Below are 18,610 nucleotides of genomic sequence, written 5' to 3'. Positions count from 1 at the left end.
CTTGCATGGGGACTTGCAGAAAAGCCTGTGTGTGTTAATTAAAAGCAGTTCATCTTGTACCCTGCTTCTTGACGTTGGCTGTTATTTGGAATTCGTATGCTTTACTAAGGGAATTATCTTGTGAAGCTATTGGTATTTCGTATGGATTTCGTCTATTGCAACTACCGAATGGAGAGCTATATATACTAAGCTCTGGCGGTTCGGGAGGAAACTACCGAAGGAGGTTTAAATACACTTGGTTTCCTTACAGGGATAAAAACCTTGTTTTACTTACCTTCACTCCAACGCTGAGGCTCCCTCTGTGCTGACTAGGTCTTTTTCTCCTGCAATGTCAGGGCGATTGTGGGACCTAATGCGGATGTGCGACGCTTGCCGTGTGTGCCTTAAAGCAATGAATCAATGCTTTCCTATAGGGAATTTGAAGTACGGAGTAAAACTCCATTAAGGAGCAGGAAGTGCCTCTAGTGGCTGTCTGGAAGACAATTTAAACATTTATGGATGGAATTTCGAGATTTAAATTCATACGTTACAAGTTATTTATTGTCACACATGAAATATTAAAAAGGGCAGTTAATTGTAACATTAGCAATAATTACGCTCAATAAGGAGCTTTTAATAAATCTACGTCTCTAATTTGAACGTGTGTTTTCTTTTTCTCTTCATACGTTTTTGAGAAACAAAAAGCTGGAATTTGATTTTCCATTGTTTTAAATGGGGCCTGGTTGTAAGTTGCCCATTTCTTTTTAATTGTAAATAAATTCTGGAAGCTGAACAAACAAGCTGGTGGGCAGCATTGGAGCCGAGCAGAATACTGAGGACATTCTTATCATAATTTCCAACACCTACTAGTTAGCTGACCGAGATGGACAGCCATAAAGGGTTAAATATAATGTCCTAGCAGTCTCCGCCCCTTCATCTCAATATCCAATAACATTTCAAAAGGCTTACTCTGCACAGACAATGTACACAGAAACCAAACCGCTGCAGTGGAGCTAAAAGGACGATCTGAGAATGCAGCACCACGAGTGGATACAAAGTCTTTTGGAATATGAAATAAACTGGAAGATTGTCACCTCCTTGGGATGCCTCTTGGTGGCCACTGTTTGTGGTCTGAAATGGAGAAAGAAGAGGAACTTTCTCAAAAAAGTGGAAAAGGAGAGAAAAAGGAGAGAGAAAAATGTGCAACTGATGCAAGAAAAAGTTACCAAGTTCAAGAAACAGGTAAAATAATTACTGTAACACCAGAAAATATAAATCAGACACACATGGGTTTATTCAATAATAAACCAGGAGTCGCGAAGAACCGAGAAACAAATGTAACATTTTCAGCCAAACTAATTGTATCGAGAAATTCCACAAATCGGGTACTTTTCCAGGTCAGCTATTTTTACCTAAACTTTGCTATTTCCTGGATAATTCACCCCAATTCTTAGTTTATTGAATAAACCCCACAGGCAATCAAAATACAGGGAACATCGGCCCGTCCCCACCTAACAGAACAGACTTTATTATTTATCTCTGAGTTTGTATCTTATACAAGACAGCAATGTCTATTCTGCTGTATAAATATCTACCACCTCTGCTGGAAGGCATTTCTATGCAGCTACACTGTAAAAAATATGTCCTGATGTTCTTCCTAAATGTCCTTCGTTCCCCTCCAACTTCAGACTGTGCCCGCTTGTTGTAGCTGAGTGAAACGTCATTCTCTTGTTGATATATTAATACGTTTCAATCATATCATTACTGGATATTTCCAAAATGTGTTTAATAAAAAATGTTTTCTGCAAACGTTTGGAAAAAAATATCTCTAGAAAATCATGTCTATGCTAACCTCATTTTAATTAGTTTCATTGTGCTATTCTTCTATCCAGGACAGTGTGCCAGTAAGGTTAAGAGGGGACAGGACTATATTGATAGTGAAATAATATCTTAAATGCTAAAAAAAATTTGATTTTGTGTAATTCAGTGCTGCATGCTATTTAGTATGGAACATAAGATATTAGGGTCATGGACTGACAGCTCACAGGGCCCTTGGGCAATAGGGGATCGATGGGCCCCCTCTTGGTGCAGGGGCTTTTGGCTATTGGTACTCTTCTCCCCCTTCTTTATGTGTCTCTCACACAGATTTTATGTGCACGCTCCCCAGAACCTATAATTGGCTGTTTGAGAGTCACACAGTTATGATTCCCATCCGCAGGGCCCCCAAACACAGCCAGATTTACTTTTAAGGAGTTAATCCAACCAACAATGTAGTTTTAATAAAACACTGTTTTTAAAAGGCGTAACCCTTGCTGGCATGCCTCCCCTCCCCCATTAAAATAAATAATGCAAAATTATTCTATGACGATATGGCCCTGGGGTCTCTGGACTGATGTCGTCTGTGGGTTTCTTTGCCTAACCTGCAACGCTAACTGTTAAACTAAGCCCTGAGGTGTATATACATTCCAAGAGGAACCTTTATGGCTTGTACAGATCAATAACTTAACAGGAGTCGATAGTTACTTCCAAAAACAACTTAAGTACCATAACAACCGCCTCTCCCCCCATTGTAGTGATGAAAATTGCTTACGCAAGCTTCCAACCTCCTTAGAAGTATCACGCTCTCTGGCGTTGACTGTGGAGGCAGGAATATGTGCCCGGCAGACCCCAGCTATGAGATCAAACCGTCCAAATATGATTTGACTCCTTACAATAGGAGACAGCAGAAAACTCCAGGCACCGTAACCACTAGGAATACCTGGGTATCTGTTGGAATTCCCTCATGCAATCTCTTGCATCCTTGGCATTTATTTCATAATGCTGTATGCGTCCACATAATCTCAACGCACCCATGTTTATTGTATAACGGGGCGTTAAACAAATTTACACTGTATTCACGGGATGTAAATTTAACACCACCCTGGGCTAATATTAATATTAAGTTTATTATTGGGTTGAACCCTCATTGTAGAAACTGTTCCATTCAAGTTAACTGTTACTTAATGTAAAACAGTGAAACACTAAGATTAGAAAAACCGTCAAGTACCTTCACCCACTAACATTCGTTCCGATGCCCTCTGTAGCAAGTTACTGATCAGTAGATAAAAACAGAGTATTTATTTTACAGGGAGTGCAGAATTATTAGGCAAGTTGTATTTTTGAGGATTAATTTTATTATTGAACAACAACAATGTTCTCAATGAACCCAAAAAACTCATTAATATCAAAGCTGAATATTTTTGGAAGTAGTTTTTAGTTTGTTTTTAGTTATAGCTATTTTAGGGGGATATCTGTGTGTGCAGGTGACTATTACTGTGCATAATTATTAGGCAACTTAACAAAAAACAAATATATACCCATTTCAATTATTTATTTTTACCAGTGAAACCAATATAACATCTCAACATTCACAAATATACATTTCTGACATTCAAAAACATAACAAAAACAAATCAGTGACCAATATAGCCACCTTTCTTTGCAAGGACACTCAAAAGCCTGCCATCCATGGATTCTGTCAGTGTTTTGATCTGTTCACCATCAACATTGCGTGCAGCAGCAACCACAGCCTCCCAGACACTGTTCAGAGAGGTGTACTGTTTTCCCTCCTTGTAAATCTCACATTTGATGATGGACCACAGGTTCTCAATGGGGTTCAGATCAGGTGAACAAGGAGGCCATGTCATTAGATTTTCTTCTTTTATACCCTTTCTTGCCAGCCACGCTGTGGAGTACTTGGACGCGTGTGATGGAGCATTGTCCTGCATGAAAATCATGTTTTTCTTGAAGGATGCAGACTTCTTCCTGTACCACTGCTTGAAGAAGGTGTCTTCCAGAAACTGGGAGTTGAGCTTGACTCCATCCTCAACCCGAAAAGGCCCCACAAGCTCATCTAAGATGATACCAGCCCAAACCAGTACTCCACCTCCACCTTGCTGGCGTCTGAGTCAGACTGGAGCTCTCTGCCCTTTACCAATCCATCCATCTGGCCCATCAAGACTCACTCTCATTTCATCAGTCCATAAAACCTTAGAAAAATCAGTCTTGAGATATTTCTTGGCCCAGTCTTGACGTTTCAGCTTGTGTGTCTTGTTCAGTGGTGGTCGTCTTTCAGCCTTTCTTACCTTGACCATGTCTCTGAGTATTGCACACCTTGTGCTTTCGGGCACTCTAGTGATGTTACAGCTCTGAAATATGGCCAGACTGGTGGCAAGTGGCATCTTGGCAGCTGCACGCTTGACTTTTCTCAGTTCATGGGCAGTTATTTTGCGCCTTGGTTTCTCCACACGCTTCTTGCGACCCTGTTGACTATTTTGAATGAAACGCTTGATTGTTCGATGATCACGCTTCAGAAGCTTTGCATTTTTAAGAGTGCTGCATCCCTCTGCAAGATATCTCACTATTTTTAACTTTTCTGAGCCTGTCAAGTCCTTCTTTTGACCCATTTTGCCAAAGGAAAGGAGGTTGCCTAATAATTATGCACACCTGATATAGGGTGTTGATGTCATTAGACCACACCCCTTCTCATTACAGAGATGCACATCACCTAATATGCTTAATTGGTAGTAGGCTTTCGAGCCTATACAGCTTGGAGTAAGACAACATGCATAAAGAGGATGATGTGGTCAAAATACTCATTTGCCTAATAATTCTGCACGCAGTGTATATATAAAAAAAATGTATAGATAATTAGTTATTCAGCGTATTTTCTATCAGTAAATAAGATAACGCCATATTTTGTGTACTCCTACTGTAGTCTACAATTAGTGGCTAATTTGGGCTATAATTAACTCCCTTTCTGACAAAGTTCTCATAATGCGATTATTATTAAAAACTTATATTTTCATTGATTTACTTATGTTCATTTAATGTTTGAATGCCCAGAGGCTGGATCCATTTTCTTGTATTTTATGTTTCTCTCGTTTCTCCGATTCATGTGCTCGGTCCTTTTTCCAGAATCCAGGAGTGGACTCCAGGAAGATCCTGAATCTGTCATTACCGGAGCTCATCGTCAAGCTGAGAGATGGCTCTTGGTCTCTGGAGAGTGTCCTATATTCCTACATTGAAAAGGTGAATACATCGATCACAGCAGATCATTTCACCTGCTTAGTCCATATATTTTCTATATTCCAAATCAATATAAAGCCCCAAAGCCGCCTTTAATAGATTTAGACTGTTTTCCATTGACTTGTATTTACAAGCATTTCATTGGTTGCTGTCTTGTTAGGTAAAGTTAGATATTCTATTGGTTATTACTCCTATATAGCACCAGAATACTATCTAACTGCTCTAGTAAACATGGCCTTATAGATGGTATAGTTATATGCATGCACCAGAGAACTATCTATATTGGGACATTCCATGTGTCACAAATATTCAATGGCTCCCTGTCCCCAAAGTAAAGGCTCATTGTGCCCCTCAGTCTGAAATATACCAGTCCTCAGGGGAAAAAAATACTTTATGTTGTAGAGCTTTATAAATGAACATAATAGAATTCTGAAGGGTCAGTCATTTCCCTGTTCATGAAAACCTAATAAAAAACAAAATTGATATATTGCTTGGAGGAGTTGCTTGGAGTGGTTTGTATACTGTGGAGAGTGGTTTGTATTTTATTTTTGTTTAATTGGTTCAGTCTGTAAAGTTTAAAAAAAAAAGTTTTTTTTTTTTTTTTTTTTTTTTTTTCTGGTGTTCTGGTTTTTCCCCCTCTTTTGTGCTGCTGCTGCTTGATTGATTGGGGGGAGTGTTTATTAATTGCACCTGTGTGGGATTTGTATCCCTATAAAGGCACACCCCTAACTCACTGAGCTTGCTCACATTATTTGGAAGCAGACTCTATCAAGTAGACTCTTTCAAGTAGGAGTTAAAAAACCAGGAGTTGGAACTAACTAGGGGTTTAAACTATCAAGGTAATTTTTAATTTTTTTTTATTTATATATATATATATAGATTTTTTTTTTTTTCATCTGTATCTGGGGAAATGAGTGTTAGCAAGATTGTTAGTTTGACTCAATGCACATCTTGTTGCATGTATGGATGCCTGGATGTACCCGTCCATGGTCCATACCTCTGTGATGGTTGTGTGCGAGTGGCTTCTCTGGAAGCTCAGATTGGAGATCTTGAGAAGCAAATCGCAACTTTGAGGGAGATCGACAATCTTGAGAGGAGTCTGCTGCTGACTGAGCAGAGTTTAGTGGGGACAGGTAGTGGAGAGGGAGGAGATATGACAGATGGGGAACAGGCATGTAGCTGGGTGACAGTGGGGCGAGGAAGCAGGGGGGGAGGGAAGAGGAAAGGGCTAGCTAGTCCTGATTTGGTGCAACCTAGCAGGTTTGCCCGTTTGAGGGAAGATGTTGGGAGCATCAGCTCAGGAGTAGCTGTATTAGAGGAAGCTGTTACTTCTAACAGCCGAGGTGACAGCCCCTCTAGTACGGGTGGGGATCAAAATGTAAGGAAGGCAAGACAGGTTGTGGTGGTAGGGGACTCTATCATTAGGAGAGCAGATAGGGCAATCTGCCACTCTGATCGGCTCAACCGGACAGTTTGCTGTCTCCCGGGTGCTCGGGTCCGGCATGTTGCTGACAGAGTGGATGGATTATTGGGAGGGGCTGGGGATGACCCAGCGGTCATGGTCCATATTGGTACCAATGACAAAGTAAGAGGAAGATGGAAGGTCCTAAAGAATGATTTCAGGGAATTAGGTAGCAAACTCAAGAAAAGGACCTCCAAGGTGGTATTCTCCGAGATATTACCTGTGCCACGTGCTACAGTGGAAAGGCAGCGGGAGATTAGAGAGGTTAATGCGTGGCTGAAGTCTTGGTGCAGGAAGGAGGGTTTTGGGTTTTTAGAGCACTGGGCCGACTTTGCGATTGGGTACAACCTATATAGTAGGGATGGATTGCACCTAAACGGAAGGGGGTCTGCAGTGCTGGGGGATAGGATGGCTAGAAGGTTGGAGGAGATTTTAAACTAGTAGTAGGGGGGGAGGGTCATAGCAATCTACAAAATGGAGATAGGACAGAAAGGAGATGGGCTTTAGAACAGTATAAGGAGGGTGGAGACGGGGGGAGGGGCAAGCTCAGAACAGAGAAGCTATGTAATGTTGGTAATTCACAAAATAAACAAGAGACGCATGATATTAAATGTATGCTTACTAATGCAAGGAGCCTAAATAACAAAATGGGGGAACTAGAGGCATTAGCATACACTAAACAATATGATATAATAGGCATAACTGAAACATGGTGGGATGAGACACATGACTGGGCAGTTAACTTAAATGGGTACACATTATTTAGGAAGGATAGGAAAAACAAGAAGGGTGGTGGGGTATGTTTGTATGTCAACCATGATTTAAAGCCAAATCTTAAGCAAATTGAATGCGATGAGGAAAATGTGGAAGCTTTATGGGTAAATATCTGCTTGGGGGAAAAGAAGGGAAACCAACTATTGGTTGGGATATGTTATAAACCACCTAATGTTAATATTGACGAGGAACAACAGCTGTTTGAGCAAATTGAGAAAGCTGCAAATCTTGGTAACACTTTAATTATTGGAGATTTTAATTACCCAGACATAAATTGGGACATAGGGACTAGTAGCTCAGCAAAGGGAAATTAGGTTTTTAAACTTGTTAAATGACAACTTCATGTCACAACTTGTACAAGCACCAACTAGAATGGACGCTTGTCTGGACCTGGTTTTAACAAACAACGTTGATCTTTTGACCAACATTCAAGTAGGTGAGCACTTGGGAAATAGTGATCACAATATAGTGTCCTTTGAAATAAACTCAAAAAAACAAAAGCACATGGGGTATACTAAAACATATAATTTTAAAAAGGCCAATTTCAATAAGATAAGGGAAGCTTTACAATATATTGACTGGCATAAACTCTTTAGTGAAAAGAACACTGAGGATAAATGGATCATCTTCCAACAAATATTAGAAAGGTACATTTCTCAGTATGTACCATTGGGAAATAAGTATAAAAGAAACAAATTAAAACCAATGTGGCTTAGTAGAGAAGTAAAACAAGAGATTAAAAATAAGAAAAGGGCATTTAAAGCATTTAAATCAGACAAATCAGATGCATCTTATAAAAGATATAAGAAAGCAAATAATGCGTGCAAAAAGGCAATTAAACTTGCTAAACTTCAAAATGAAAAAATGATAGCTAAAGAGAGCAAAACCAACCCCAAAGCATTTTTTAAGTACATAAATTCCAAAAAACCCAAAAATGAAAGTATAGGTACACTTAAAACTGAAACGGGGGTGATGGTTAATGAAGACCAAGAAAAGGCAGGAATTCTAAATAACTATTTCTCCTCCGTATATATTAAAGAAGAACCCATGGCAATAGATGTGCAAATGATTGCTACTAAAAACTTGCAGAATAATTGTAATTGGTTAACTCAAGACAATGTGCTGCAGCAACTAAAGAAAGTTAATATAAACAAAGCTCCAGGGCCTGACGGTATCCATCCACGTGTACTTAAGGAACTAAGTGTAGAAATAAGTGAACCTCTGTTTTTAATCTTTCAAGATTCTTTTCTTTCAGGAAGTGTTCCGGAGGATTGGAGGAAGGCAGATGTGGTTCCTATATTCAAAAAGGGTTCAAAATCCTTGCCTGGAAATTATAGACCTGTGAGCTTAACTTCTGTGGCTGGTAAAATATTTGAAAGGTTATTAAGGGATAATATTCAAGAATTCCTTGAGAAGAATATGGTTATCAGCAAAAATCAGCACGGTTTTATGAAGCACAGGTCATGTCAAACTAACTTGATTGCTTTCTACGAAGAAGTAAGTAGAAGTATAGATCAGGGTGTTGCAGTGGATGTGATCTATTTGGATTTTGCCAAGGCATTTGATACAGTTCCACACAAAAGATTAGTGTTCAAACTCAAGGAAATCGGTCTCGATGAAAATGCTTGTTCTTGGGTAGAACATTGGCTTAAAAACAGAATACAAAGAGTTGTCGTTAATGGTAAATTTTCAAGCTGGACAGAGGTGGCAAGTGGTGTCCCTCAGGGGTCTGTTCTGGGACCCCTTCTATTTAACATTTTTATAAATGATCTTGAAGACAGCATTGAAAGTCATGTTTCAGTGTTTGCAGATGACACAAAACTTTGTAAAATAATACAATGTGAGCAAGATATTACTTTGCTGCAGAAGGATTTAGATAGACTGGGGGACTGGGCACTCAAATGGCAGATGAAATTTAATGTTGAAAAATGCAAAGTTATGCACTTCGGCGTAAAGAATACACAAGCAACGTATACCCTTAATGGAAGCGAATTAGGGATAACAACACACGAAAAGGACTTGGGAATTGTTATAGACAACAAACTATGCAACAATGTGCAATGTCAATCAGCAGTGGCCAAGGCCAGTAAGGTATTGTCATGCATGAAAAAGGGCATTCATTCTCGGGACGAGAATATCATTTTGCCTCTCTATAAATCACTGGTAAGACCACATATTGAATATGCTGTGCAATTTTGGGCACCTGTTCTAAAGAAGGATATCATGGCACTAGAAAAAGTGCAGAGGCGGGCTACAAAATTAATAAAAGGAATGGAACATATCAGCTATGAAGAAAGGTTAACAAATTTAAACCTATTTAGTTTAGAAAAACGTCGCCTGAGAGGGGATATGATAACATTATACAAATATATTCGGGGCCAATACAAACCATTGTGTGGAAATCTATTCACAAACCGGACTTTACATAGGACACGAGGCCATGCGTTTAGACTGGAAGAAAGAAGATTTCGTCTAAGGCAAAGGAAAGGTTTTTTTACTGTAAGAACAATCAGGATGTGGAATTCTCTGCCTGAAGAAGTGGTTTTATCAGAGTCCATACAGATGTTCAAACAGCTACTAGATGCATACTTGCAAAGACAGAATATTCAAGGATATAATCTTTCAATGTAGGGTAATAACTGCTTGATTCAAGGATAAATCTGACTGCCATTCTGGGGTCAAGAAGGAATTTTTTTGTCCTAGCTTGTTGCAAAATTGTGCTTCAAACTGGGTTTTTTTCTTTTCTTTTGGATCAACAGCAAAAAACAGGTGTGAGGAAGGCTGAACTTGATGGACGCAAGTCTCTTTTCAGCTATCTAACTATGTAACTATGTAACTTTATTACATTGAAGTAGAAACGTTGATTGATGAAGTGGAGTCTTGCTCTTTGTCTTTCTTTCGACCCTTCCAATAGCACATACTGTTTTAACCTTCACCCCCATATCCAGGTATATTTATTTACCAAAGGTGAACCTGAAAAGAAATAATATTTTGCCAATTTAATATAACCAGTTTCAGGAACTGCCAATAGAAACTCTCTCAGCCCTTGTTCCTGGTGACCTATGAGAGCATTGCTTCACAAGCAATCTACATTATTGTAAACAGTCAGAGAGATTTATCAACGTGTTCCATTCTAAAAAGTGAACTAATGCATCGGCTGCACTCCTCCATAAATAATTCGATTAGTTTGACAAAGAATCAATGCCCTGGCAATCTGGCATCAAACCCCATTGAATTTGTTTTTAACCCCTTAAGGACCAAACTTCTGGAATAAAAAGGAATCATGATGTGTCACACATGTCATGTGTCCTTAAGGGGTTAAACTAAGGTGAATGACCAAGTTTAGTCTACAGTACAGAATGTGTGATCACCATCAGCCCAAGGCACATTGCATTGGAGACTCCACCTTTTTACATTTTTGTACAACTCATTAGAACAGAATACTTTCAGGGTTATTCACAAAACTCCAAGTTGTATCAAAGTGAGATTTTAATAATACCGAGGCTAAATTTGGAGAATTGTTAGAGATCAGTCTAAATGTTCCATTCAGATTCAGTTCCCTGTAATTTTTAGTTTAGTTAAAAAGAGTCCCTTTGATGAATCTCCCCAGAGGGTTTGACATTTATAATGAATGATTCTGCTAATTATTCTGTTACATCCATGTACAAGGGAACACAATTCCAATACTTCCCTAAATGGGAAAACAGGTTGTGTTACACCTCTGTACAATAACAGAAATGTTCTCCATCTCTCCTATATAAGGAAAAATGGTGTGAACTCCAAACACTCTCCTGTGTAATGAGAAAGATTTTGCTGCATTTCTGTTTAAGTGAGAGTAAAAGTTCTGGTGCTGCTATAGTTGAGAAAGAAGATTCCATTATCCCTCTATGTATTATAATCAGCTGTTACTTTCCTGTATGAGAGACTAGTGGCGTTATTCACTAAACTTCAAATTTCCAAATGGAACAGAGGCAAAAATAGCTATTCTGGAAAAATTCTCCAACACAGCAGGCATAGTCCCAACATGATTCCATTTGAATTCAATTTGTGAATAACCCTTGAAAGGGTTGAATTACTTTGCCATATGAGAACCCAGGATTCTGGTACCTTGTTATACAGGGTGACATTTTTTTCTTAATCCTGTGTGATCTAATGAAGGTCTGGGTATTCTCCAAGTGTCCTGTGCTCTTCTGTTTGTGAATAAGGTCTATGTCTCCTGCCCTTCCACAGGCTCTTGAGGTGGATCAAGATCTGAATTGTGTGACAGACTTTCTGACTGATTGTGAAGCTCAGCTTCAGGATTTGAAAAAGCAGGAAAACAAGGGTCCGATGTATGGAGTTCCCATCTCTATAAAAGAACACATTGGTTACAAGGTATAGCGATCAATGATATTTATGAGACAATGCACTGCCAAACTAAAATAAATAAATAATAATAATAATTAAAATAGCTGTTTAGTAGATATACCCCTTTGAAAACATGCATGCATCTCATTCTGCAATTTTGGGTTACGTCTAAAAACAGCTTGCAAAAGCTTTGCAAGGCCTCCCGTTTAAGCCCAGACCTTCTGTGAATGTCCAATCACTGTCTTCCCAATGCAGCTCAATGAGAAGTCTTTGCAAGGCAGGTGCTCTGGGCAATTGCTACCTTTTGAGTTTGCGACTTGTTTTTAGCTCTCCTTAAGTTTAAACGGTAATCCAGACATGGACACCTTGCTCACGGTGCCTAGAGAGAGATATTGGCTATACCTCACTGATGATGCCTAGCAAGGTTGAAACGATTGTCTGGGGTTGCTGTATCTCTCGTGCAGAGAGAGCTAGCCTGTATTTCAGATCTGTTCTGCCCTTTTGGGTGGAATCAGTCTAATATGCAAATAACCTGGTTCTCTCTATAATGGCACAAGGTGAGCTAAAACCAGCTTGAGAACAGGGACCCACCAAAGGGCAGGCTAATTGAGCTCAGCACTCTTTTGTGACTTGTTTTTTGCCCTACCTTTTGAGTTTAGCTCCACTGAGCTAACCAAACCAGGAAGTTACAGGACCAATTGCGTGACAGCCAGGGGTTGGGGGGTGGGTAGCAAGCTTAATTTATAAAAATGCCAATTTGTATTGAAAATGTCACTTTTTTTACAATGAAAAAGCAAGCTAAAGTTCTTTAGGGGTCTGGAGTGTCCCTTAAAACAGGAGTATGGTACATCAGAATGGTAAGCATGGTAGAATGGAGTATCAACTCTTTTGTTAGACCTCACTGGTCATCAGAGAAAATGTTGGTTGACTGGATCCACACATAAAATGACTGAGATTGATCGTGTTGTATGCTGTGATAGCAGGACACAATATAAAGTTTGTTTTCCGGCAAATTCTGGAGCAATGGACGTGGTTTCTTCTTCTTAAATCTTGAAGGCCTGAAAGCCAGATCCATAATGGAAACAGTAATTAAATGATCAAACTAGAGCAAGTAAAACAGAAACCTTATTTCACTAAAGTCAGTCATGGTCGCAAAACATTTCGGGGAGAATAGAACCAAACTGAACATTCTTACGTGTTTCCCAGAAATGGTTGGTTACTAAAGTTTTTTTTTTTTATTTCACATAAGGCCAGTTGCTTTTCACCCCCTCCCCCCCCAAATAACCCCACTTGTTTCCTTGGCATTCCTACTGTGGTTCTGACTCTTTTGGCAGGAGATAAACATAACAGGAGAGCATTAATGCGGTGTAGATGGTTGATAACCGGAGAGTGTTTGAAAGTCCCTCCTCTACTGTGCATGCGCCACACCCCAGAGAGATGAAGAGTTAGTGTTCGACAATTCAGTGGTGTTGTTAATACGGGGTTGTGATTGTTAGTGCACCTGCAATGAGTCACTTAAAAGAGAATACAATGAAATCTACAGTGTACATGACAAATTGCTCTCTGCGTTGCTGTAAAGCCCAAAATGTTGAAACATAAAGCAGCTGTGCGTTCAGCCCCACTACTCCGAAGTGAATCAGCGACTTATCTCACAATCAGGAAAAAAAAGTAAAAACTCGGCAATTGTAAATGTTTGTAAAGTTATTACTTATTGAGCATTTCTATTAATGGACTGTTTGTGGATTTACAGGGACATCCCTCCACGTGTGGCCTGGCACAATACATTGATAAACTGGAGGAAGAGGACAGTGTTGTTGTTAAAGTATTGAAGAAGCAGGGAGCGATTGTGTTTGCAAAGACAAATGTTCCGCAAGGTTTATTATGGTGAGTATCCTTTTCGGTACCATTACGTTGGCCTTGCGTACTGCAGTTTGTTGGAAACCGTTTGCAAGCCCTGACTTTGTTCAATCGATTCTCAGTTGATAATTTGAAAGTAAAATAATAAACTCCAGCACTGCTCTTCTCTTGAAGGAGTCAGAGATTCAAAGTCGATAGTTTAAGAGTTCTGCGTGACATTGTGAAAATTCAAGGCACATGGCAAACACGAGAACATATTAGATCATGTCGATGGATTATATTTTCTCCAACCAAAAAATACCAATTAATACTGGGTTCAATAAACTCTGAAATAATTTATGAGGAATGTGCAATATTCTTATTTCAAGTGCATATATGTCCTGTATATGTGTCTGTATTGTTGTTTTATTTGGGATAATACAATCTCAACATCTTGGCTTTTTTTAAGCCTATGACCATTCTTTCTGGAATCTGAGGAAGGTTCTGGCAGATTATCTATGATTTTCTTGTAGTTAAGTTATCTTATTCAGTCTTATCACACAATGAACATAAAGTGACCTCAATCGAGTTATACAGGAATGCCACAAAAAATTAATGGATCTAATTGGAAGTGATGCCCATGATTTAGACAACAATAACTTGGAAATTGGATACATTTTGTAAACAAATAAATTATAAATCTGGACACAACCATATGTTTGAAAAAAATGGGATACAACGAAAGAATTACAAAGTATAAAGACACTAAGAACATTTGTCATTATTTATTTCTATTGCAGTAAAATAATTTGTAATTATCAAATGTTTATTAGGTTGAAAAATATTTGAAATGATCAGTTTATTTTTCTGTGCTTCAATCCCTGGCCTTACATTGTGTGCATTAGTGTGACATGAAATTCAATTTTTCTGACAGCTATGATACCAGCAACCCGATATATGGTGTAACGGTCAATCCGCACAATCACGCTAAGAGCCCCGGCGGTTCCTCTGGTGGGGAAGGGGCATTGATTGGCGGCGGAGGCTCAATTCTGGGAATAGGAACAGACATTGGTGGAAGTATTCGTCTTCCTTCAAGTTTCTGTGGAATAGCAGGTCTTAAACCCACTCCGCAGAGGGTCAGGTATGATACATGCGTGCAGGATGCAGTGTGAATTTTAAAAGATCTATGTAATGCTTTACTGTAAATGACTTTTATTTCACAATGCAAGTGTTTTGGTTTAAATATGCATCACACAGTTTGTAGATTTGACTATTTTTCAATTGCTAGGGTAGGAAACTCTGCATTTAGATAAAGATATATATACAGGAGGGTTATTATTAAAGCAACGCATCAGTGCCCTACTAGGTGTCCCGCAGCTAAATGACAGTGTTGGTCCCATTCAGGATATCCCTGGTAATCAGTGAATAATTCGCTAATGTATGTACTCTATGTTGGGATCTTTTAGCAGCCTTGAATATAGCCAGATATTAGTTTCTTAATGGATAATAAATGAAGGGAAAGGAATTGCACTTACAATTTTCTGGAGCTTATACTCAGCTCCAGATATGTGCGCCTGGATGGTATAATCCCCGCCTATGGAAATGGTCCGTGGATATCCTCTAAAGGGGTCTCCAGAGGTAGTAGGGTATTTCTCCTTTCCAATAGCAGTGGGCTGGTATTCGAATAGTTGGTGATATATAAAAAGAGGATAGAAACACAGAGTTGAAGGAAATTATATTTAAAAAAAAAAATAGAGTAAAAGGATAGGCTTAGAGGCTCCAATAGCATAAATGGGCTATCTTTATTAGAGACAAAAAAAATCAGTAAGATAAAACAGCTTTAAAATCACTAACGCGTTTCTCCTGCAAAGACGCTTTATCAAATGCCTGTGATGCCGTAAAACTTTGATAAAGCCTCTTTGCAGGAGAAACGCTAGTTTCGTTAGTGATTTTAAAGCTGTTTTATGTTACTGATTTTTTGGTCTCCAATAAAGATAGCCCATTTATGCTATTGATGCCTCTAAGCCTATGCTTTTATTCTATTTTATTTTATTTATTTATTTATTTAAAAAAATATATAATTCCCTTCAACTCTCTCCAACACCCCCACTGGAGGACTCGAGGAGTGACATCCTTGATGGGGATCATACCACCTACGCCTACATATATTGAGCAATATCCCCTTTGCTCTTCACTTGTGAGTATACCTCCATCTTTTATCATTTTATTCTTTCTCATCCAGAGAGCACTATTTTGTGTTTCTATCCTCTTTTTTTATATATCACCAACTATTCGAATACCGGCCCACTGCTATTGGAAAGGAGAAATTCCCTACTACCTCTGGAGACCCCCTTTTGAGTACCATCTACATATTCATAGATGGAGATTATACCATCCAGGCGCACATATCTGGAGCTGAGTATAAGCTCCAGAAAATTGTAAGTGCAATTCATTTCCCTTCATTTATTATCACTGAAGATCCTAACATACTACACTATATCTGTGTCTTCTTCCTTCCCTCCTCCATATTGCTCTGAGCGTTGGAATTCCATCACAGGAGCTGCTCCCTGATCCTACTACCTACATCCATCGTACAACCAGAAAAGAAGAGACTCTGGTTTTTGGGAAGTTTCAGCAGCCACATACTATAATTACAAGTACTGATATTCCACCTACCCCTCTATAGATTAGATGGATTCCCTGCTCTGGTGCGCTTGTCTTTGTTCTGGGAAATTTACCCGAACATAGACATATGCACCTGAGTAGGGAGTCTCTCTAATCTATGTTTGGGGAAAATTCCTTGAACATAGACCAGCTCTCTAACATGGGAATTCCCTTGAACTCCCGTGCTAGAGAGCTGATTGTAAGTGCGAGCCGTCGTAAAACAGGTAGGTCGTAAAGTGAGGACCACCTGCATTTGATGTACATGATTTTCAGTGATATACATGATATTTCTAACAAAGGGATTCAATGCCAGATAAATTATATTTTAAAGATTTGGGTCAACTCCAGCGTGACCCTTTAATGTGCACATTAAGTCTGTGTGAAGAAATACCAGGTAACGAGTATCTAACTAAATATTTCTCATTAAAAAAAAATATATATATATATATATAAATATCAATGAATAATAGAATTCTTTGTTTCTACATATTTCCAGTCTGGGCGAGATACGCTCCTGTATTGAAGGCTTCACCGCAAGTGAGTTAATTAGTATTTTTTTAATTAACGGATGGCGTTAGAATGTAATAATCTGTGTTAATTTGCAGAATATTTTGCAGGTTTATAAATACAATAATAATAAATGGTCCTAGTCGCTGGGACAGTCGGTGAGTTATACAGGGTTTGTCCACGGGATACAGCAGTGTTAAAGCTCTTAATCAGACCTTTACTGACAATATTAACCAGAGCATTCGTTCTCATTTTAGAGACTTGGTGTGTAATAGGACTGACACTGGAATAGTTCAATGCAGTAATGGTTAATCATGGCAGGAACTGCACAGTTTACTGGACTATATTTCCCAGAAAGCCTTTATACCGTATATAATATAATAACTGCATTAGTTTGTGTTGTTGTAAGTGGCAGAGTTGCTGTTCTTTTTATCTAATCGCACAGACATTGAGAGCTGTATCTATAAACATGGCGTGCAGCCTGGTGTCAGCTCCGCTATTTTTCCGATGACTATACTTAAATGACCACTATAGTCACCCAGACCACTTCAGCTCAATGAAGTGGTCTGGGTGTCAGGTCCCTCTAGTTTTAACCCTGCAGCTGAAAACATAGCAGTTTCAGAGAAACTGCTATGTTTCACTGAGGGTTATTCGAGTCTCTAGTGGCTGTCTCACTGACAGCCGCGAGAGGTGCTTCCACGATTCTCACTGTGAAAACCACAGTGAGAAGACGCTGGACGTCCATAGGAAAGCATTGAGTGATTCTTTCCTATGGGCGGTTTGAATGCGCGCGTGGCTCTTGCTGCGCATGCGCATTCGGATCTGACGTCAGCAGGGGGTGGAGAGTTCCCCAGCGCCGAGGGAGCCTGGCGCTGGAGAAAGGTAAGTGGCTGAAGGGGTTTTAAGCCCTTCAGCCCAGCGGGAGGGGGGCCCCGAGGGTGGGTGGGGGGGGGGGGGGGGGGAACCTAATGATCCTATAGTGCTAGGAAAACAAGTTTGTTTTCCTGGCACTATAGTGATCATTTAATATTAAAAAATGTATAGCTAAATATAGATTCAGAATCACTAACTCTATAACTCACAAACACTCGAGCGCTGCAAATGATTCCTTGATTAGGCAGTATTTACTTCCCTTCCTGTTTTCATTTTGGAGAGGTTAAATAAATTCTAGTTTGTTATGTAATTACTAATGATAACATTATCCGGCTCTTGTGGGGTACCCAATGTTTATACATTTCTTATCCTTTTTTACTTCCTGTCACATCGCAGCTGTGTGTTGCCTAAAATTTTGCAGGATGTTCTTGAGTATTTGTTTTAAATTATTGGATTTTACAGGTCCTTGTGATTTTGTTATCTATCTTAAAGACTTATATTTGTTTGAGAATTTTCTAGAATTTGTCTTCTAGAGTGTTCTGCTTAATGTGGGAGAAAGTTCCTTATTGGCAGCCCTCCAATTACTTGGCAAACAAATTAAATTTACACCCCTTGGACCCATCTTTGTGTAAGTGGACCATTTATTGTTTCAGTACCTGTAGCCACAGGACCCATGGCCAGAGACGTGGACAGCCTGGTTCTGTGCATGAAGACTCTTCTTTGTGATGAGATGTTCAAGCTGGACCCAACAGTACCACCTCTTCCTTTCAATGACGAGGTGATATACGCTGACCTGGGATAGCTGCCATTCCCAAAATGCCACCATTTATTCTGAAGGGAGGGTCACTGTGAGGATTAAGTGGCATACAATGCCCCGCTGAAAACAATAACAGATACAAATAGCAGATATCACACATGAGCCATTCTTTTGTCAACTTTTGGTTACAAAATGCACAGTAGTGCTCAGCAGAATGCATTTACTTAACATTCGTAAATATTGATATAGTGATACTGTTCCGCCCCCACTGTAGTCCTCATACTCGTATTGACGTAAGTTTCAGTATTACTGGCTAGGATGCACTTTGAGGTTTATTCACTAAA

The 18,610-nt window shown here is 39.3% G+C and overlaps 1 protein-coding gene across 1 annotated transcript in view; it reads left to right on the top strand.

Moving 5' to 3' along the window:
- The first annotated feature begins 941 nt into the window (after window positions 1-941).
- Window positions 942-18,610, top strand: part of LOC134568982 (vitamin D3 hydroxylase-associated protein-like) — a 38,688-nt gene continuing 21,019 nt past the window's right edge. The window contains exons 1-7 of the mRNA XM_063427749.1: window positions 942-1,221; window positions 4,936-5,049; window positions 11,513-11,656; window positions 13,380-13,513; window positions 14,400-14,606; window positions 16,626-16,666; window positions 18,163-18,287. Coding sequence (XP_063283819.1) covers window positions 1,012-1,221; window positions 4,936-5,049; window positions 11,513-11,656; window positions 13,380-13,513; window positions 14,400-14,606; window positions 16,626-16,666; window positions 18,163-18,287 — 975 coding nt within the window. The 5' untranslated portion in view covers window positions 942-1,011. The remainder of the gene's footprint in view (window positions 1,222-4,935; window positions 5,050-11,512; window positions 11,657-13,379; window positions 13,514-14,399; window positions 14,607-16,625; window positions 16,667-18,162; window positions 18,288-18,610) is intronic.

This window comes from Pelobates fuscus, chromosome 7, assembly GCF_036172605.1.
Source record: "Pelobates fuscus isolate aPelFus1 chromosome 7, aPelFus1.pri, whole genome shotgun sequence".
Lineage (NCBI taxonomy): Eukaryota > Metazoa > Chordata > Amphibia > Anura > Pelobatidae > Pelobates > Pelobates fuscus.
Note: the sequence above shows the minus strand (reverse complement) of the source record. Positions and strands in the feature narration are given on the sequence as shown.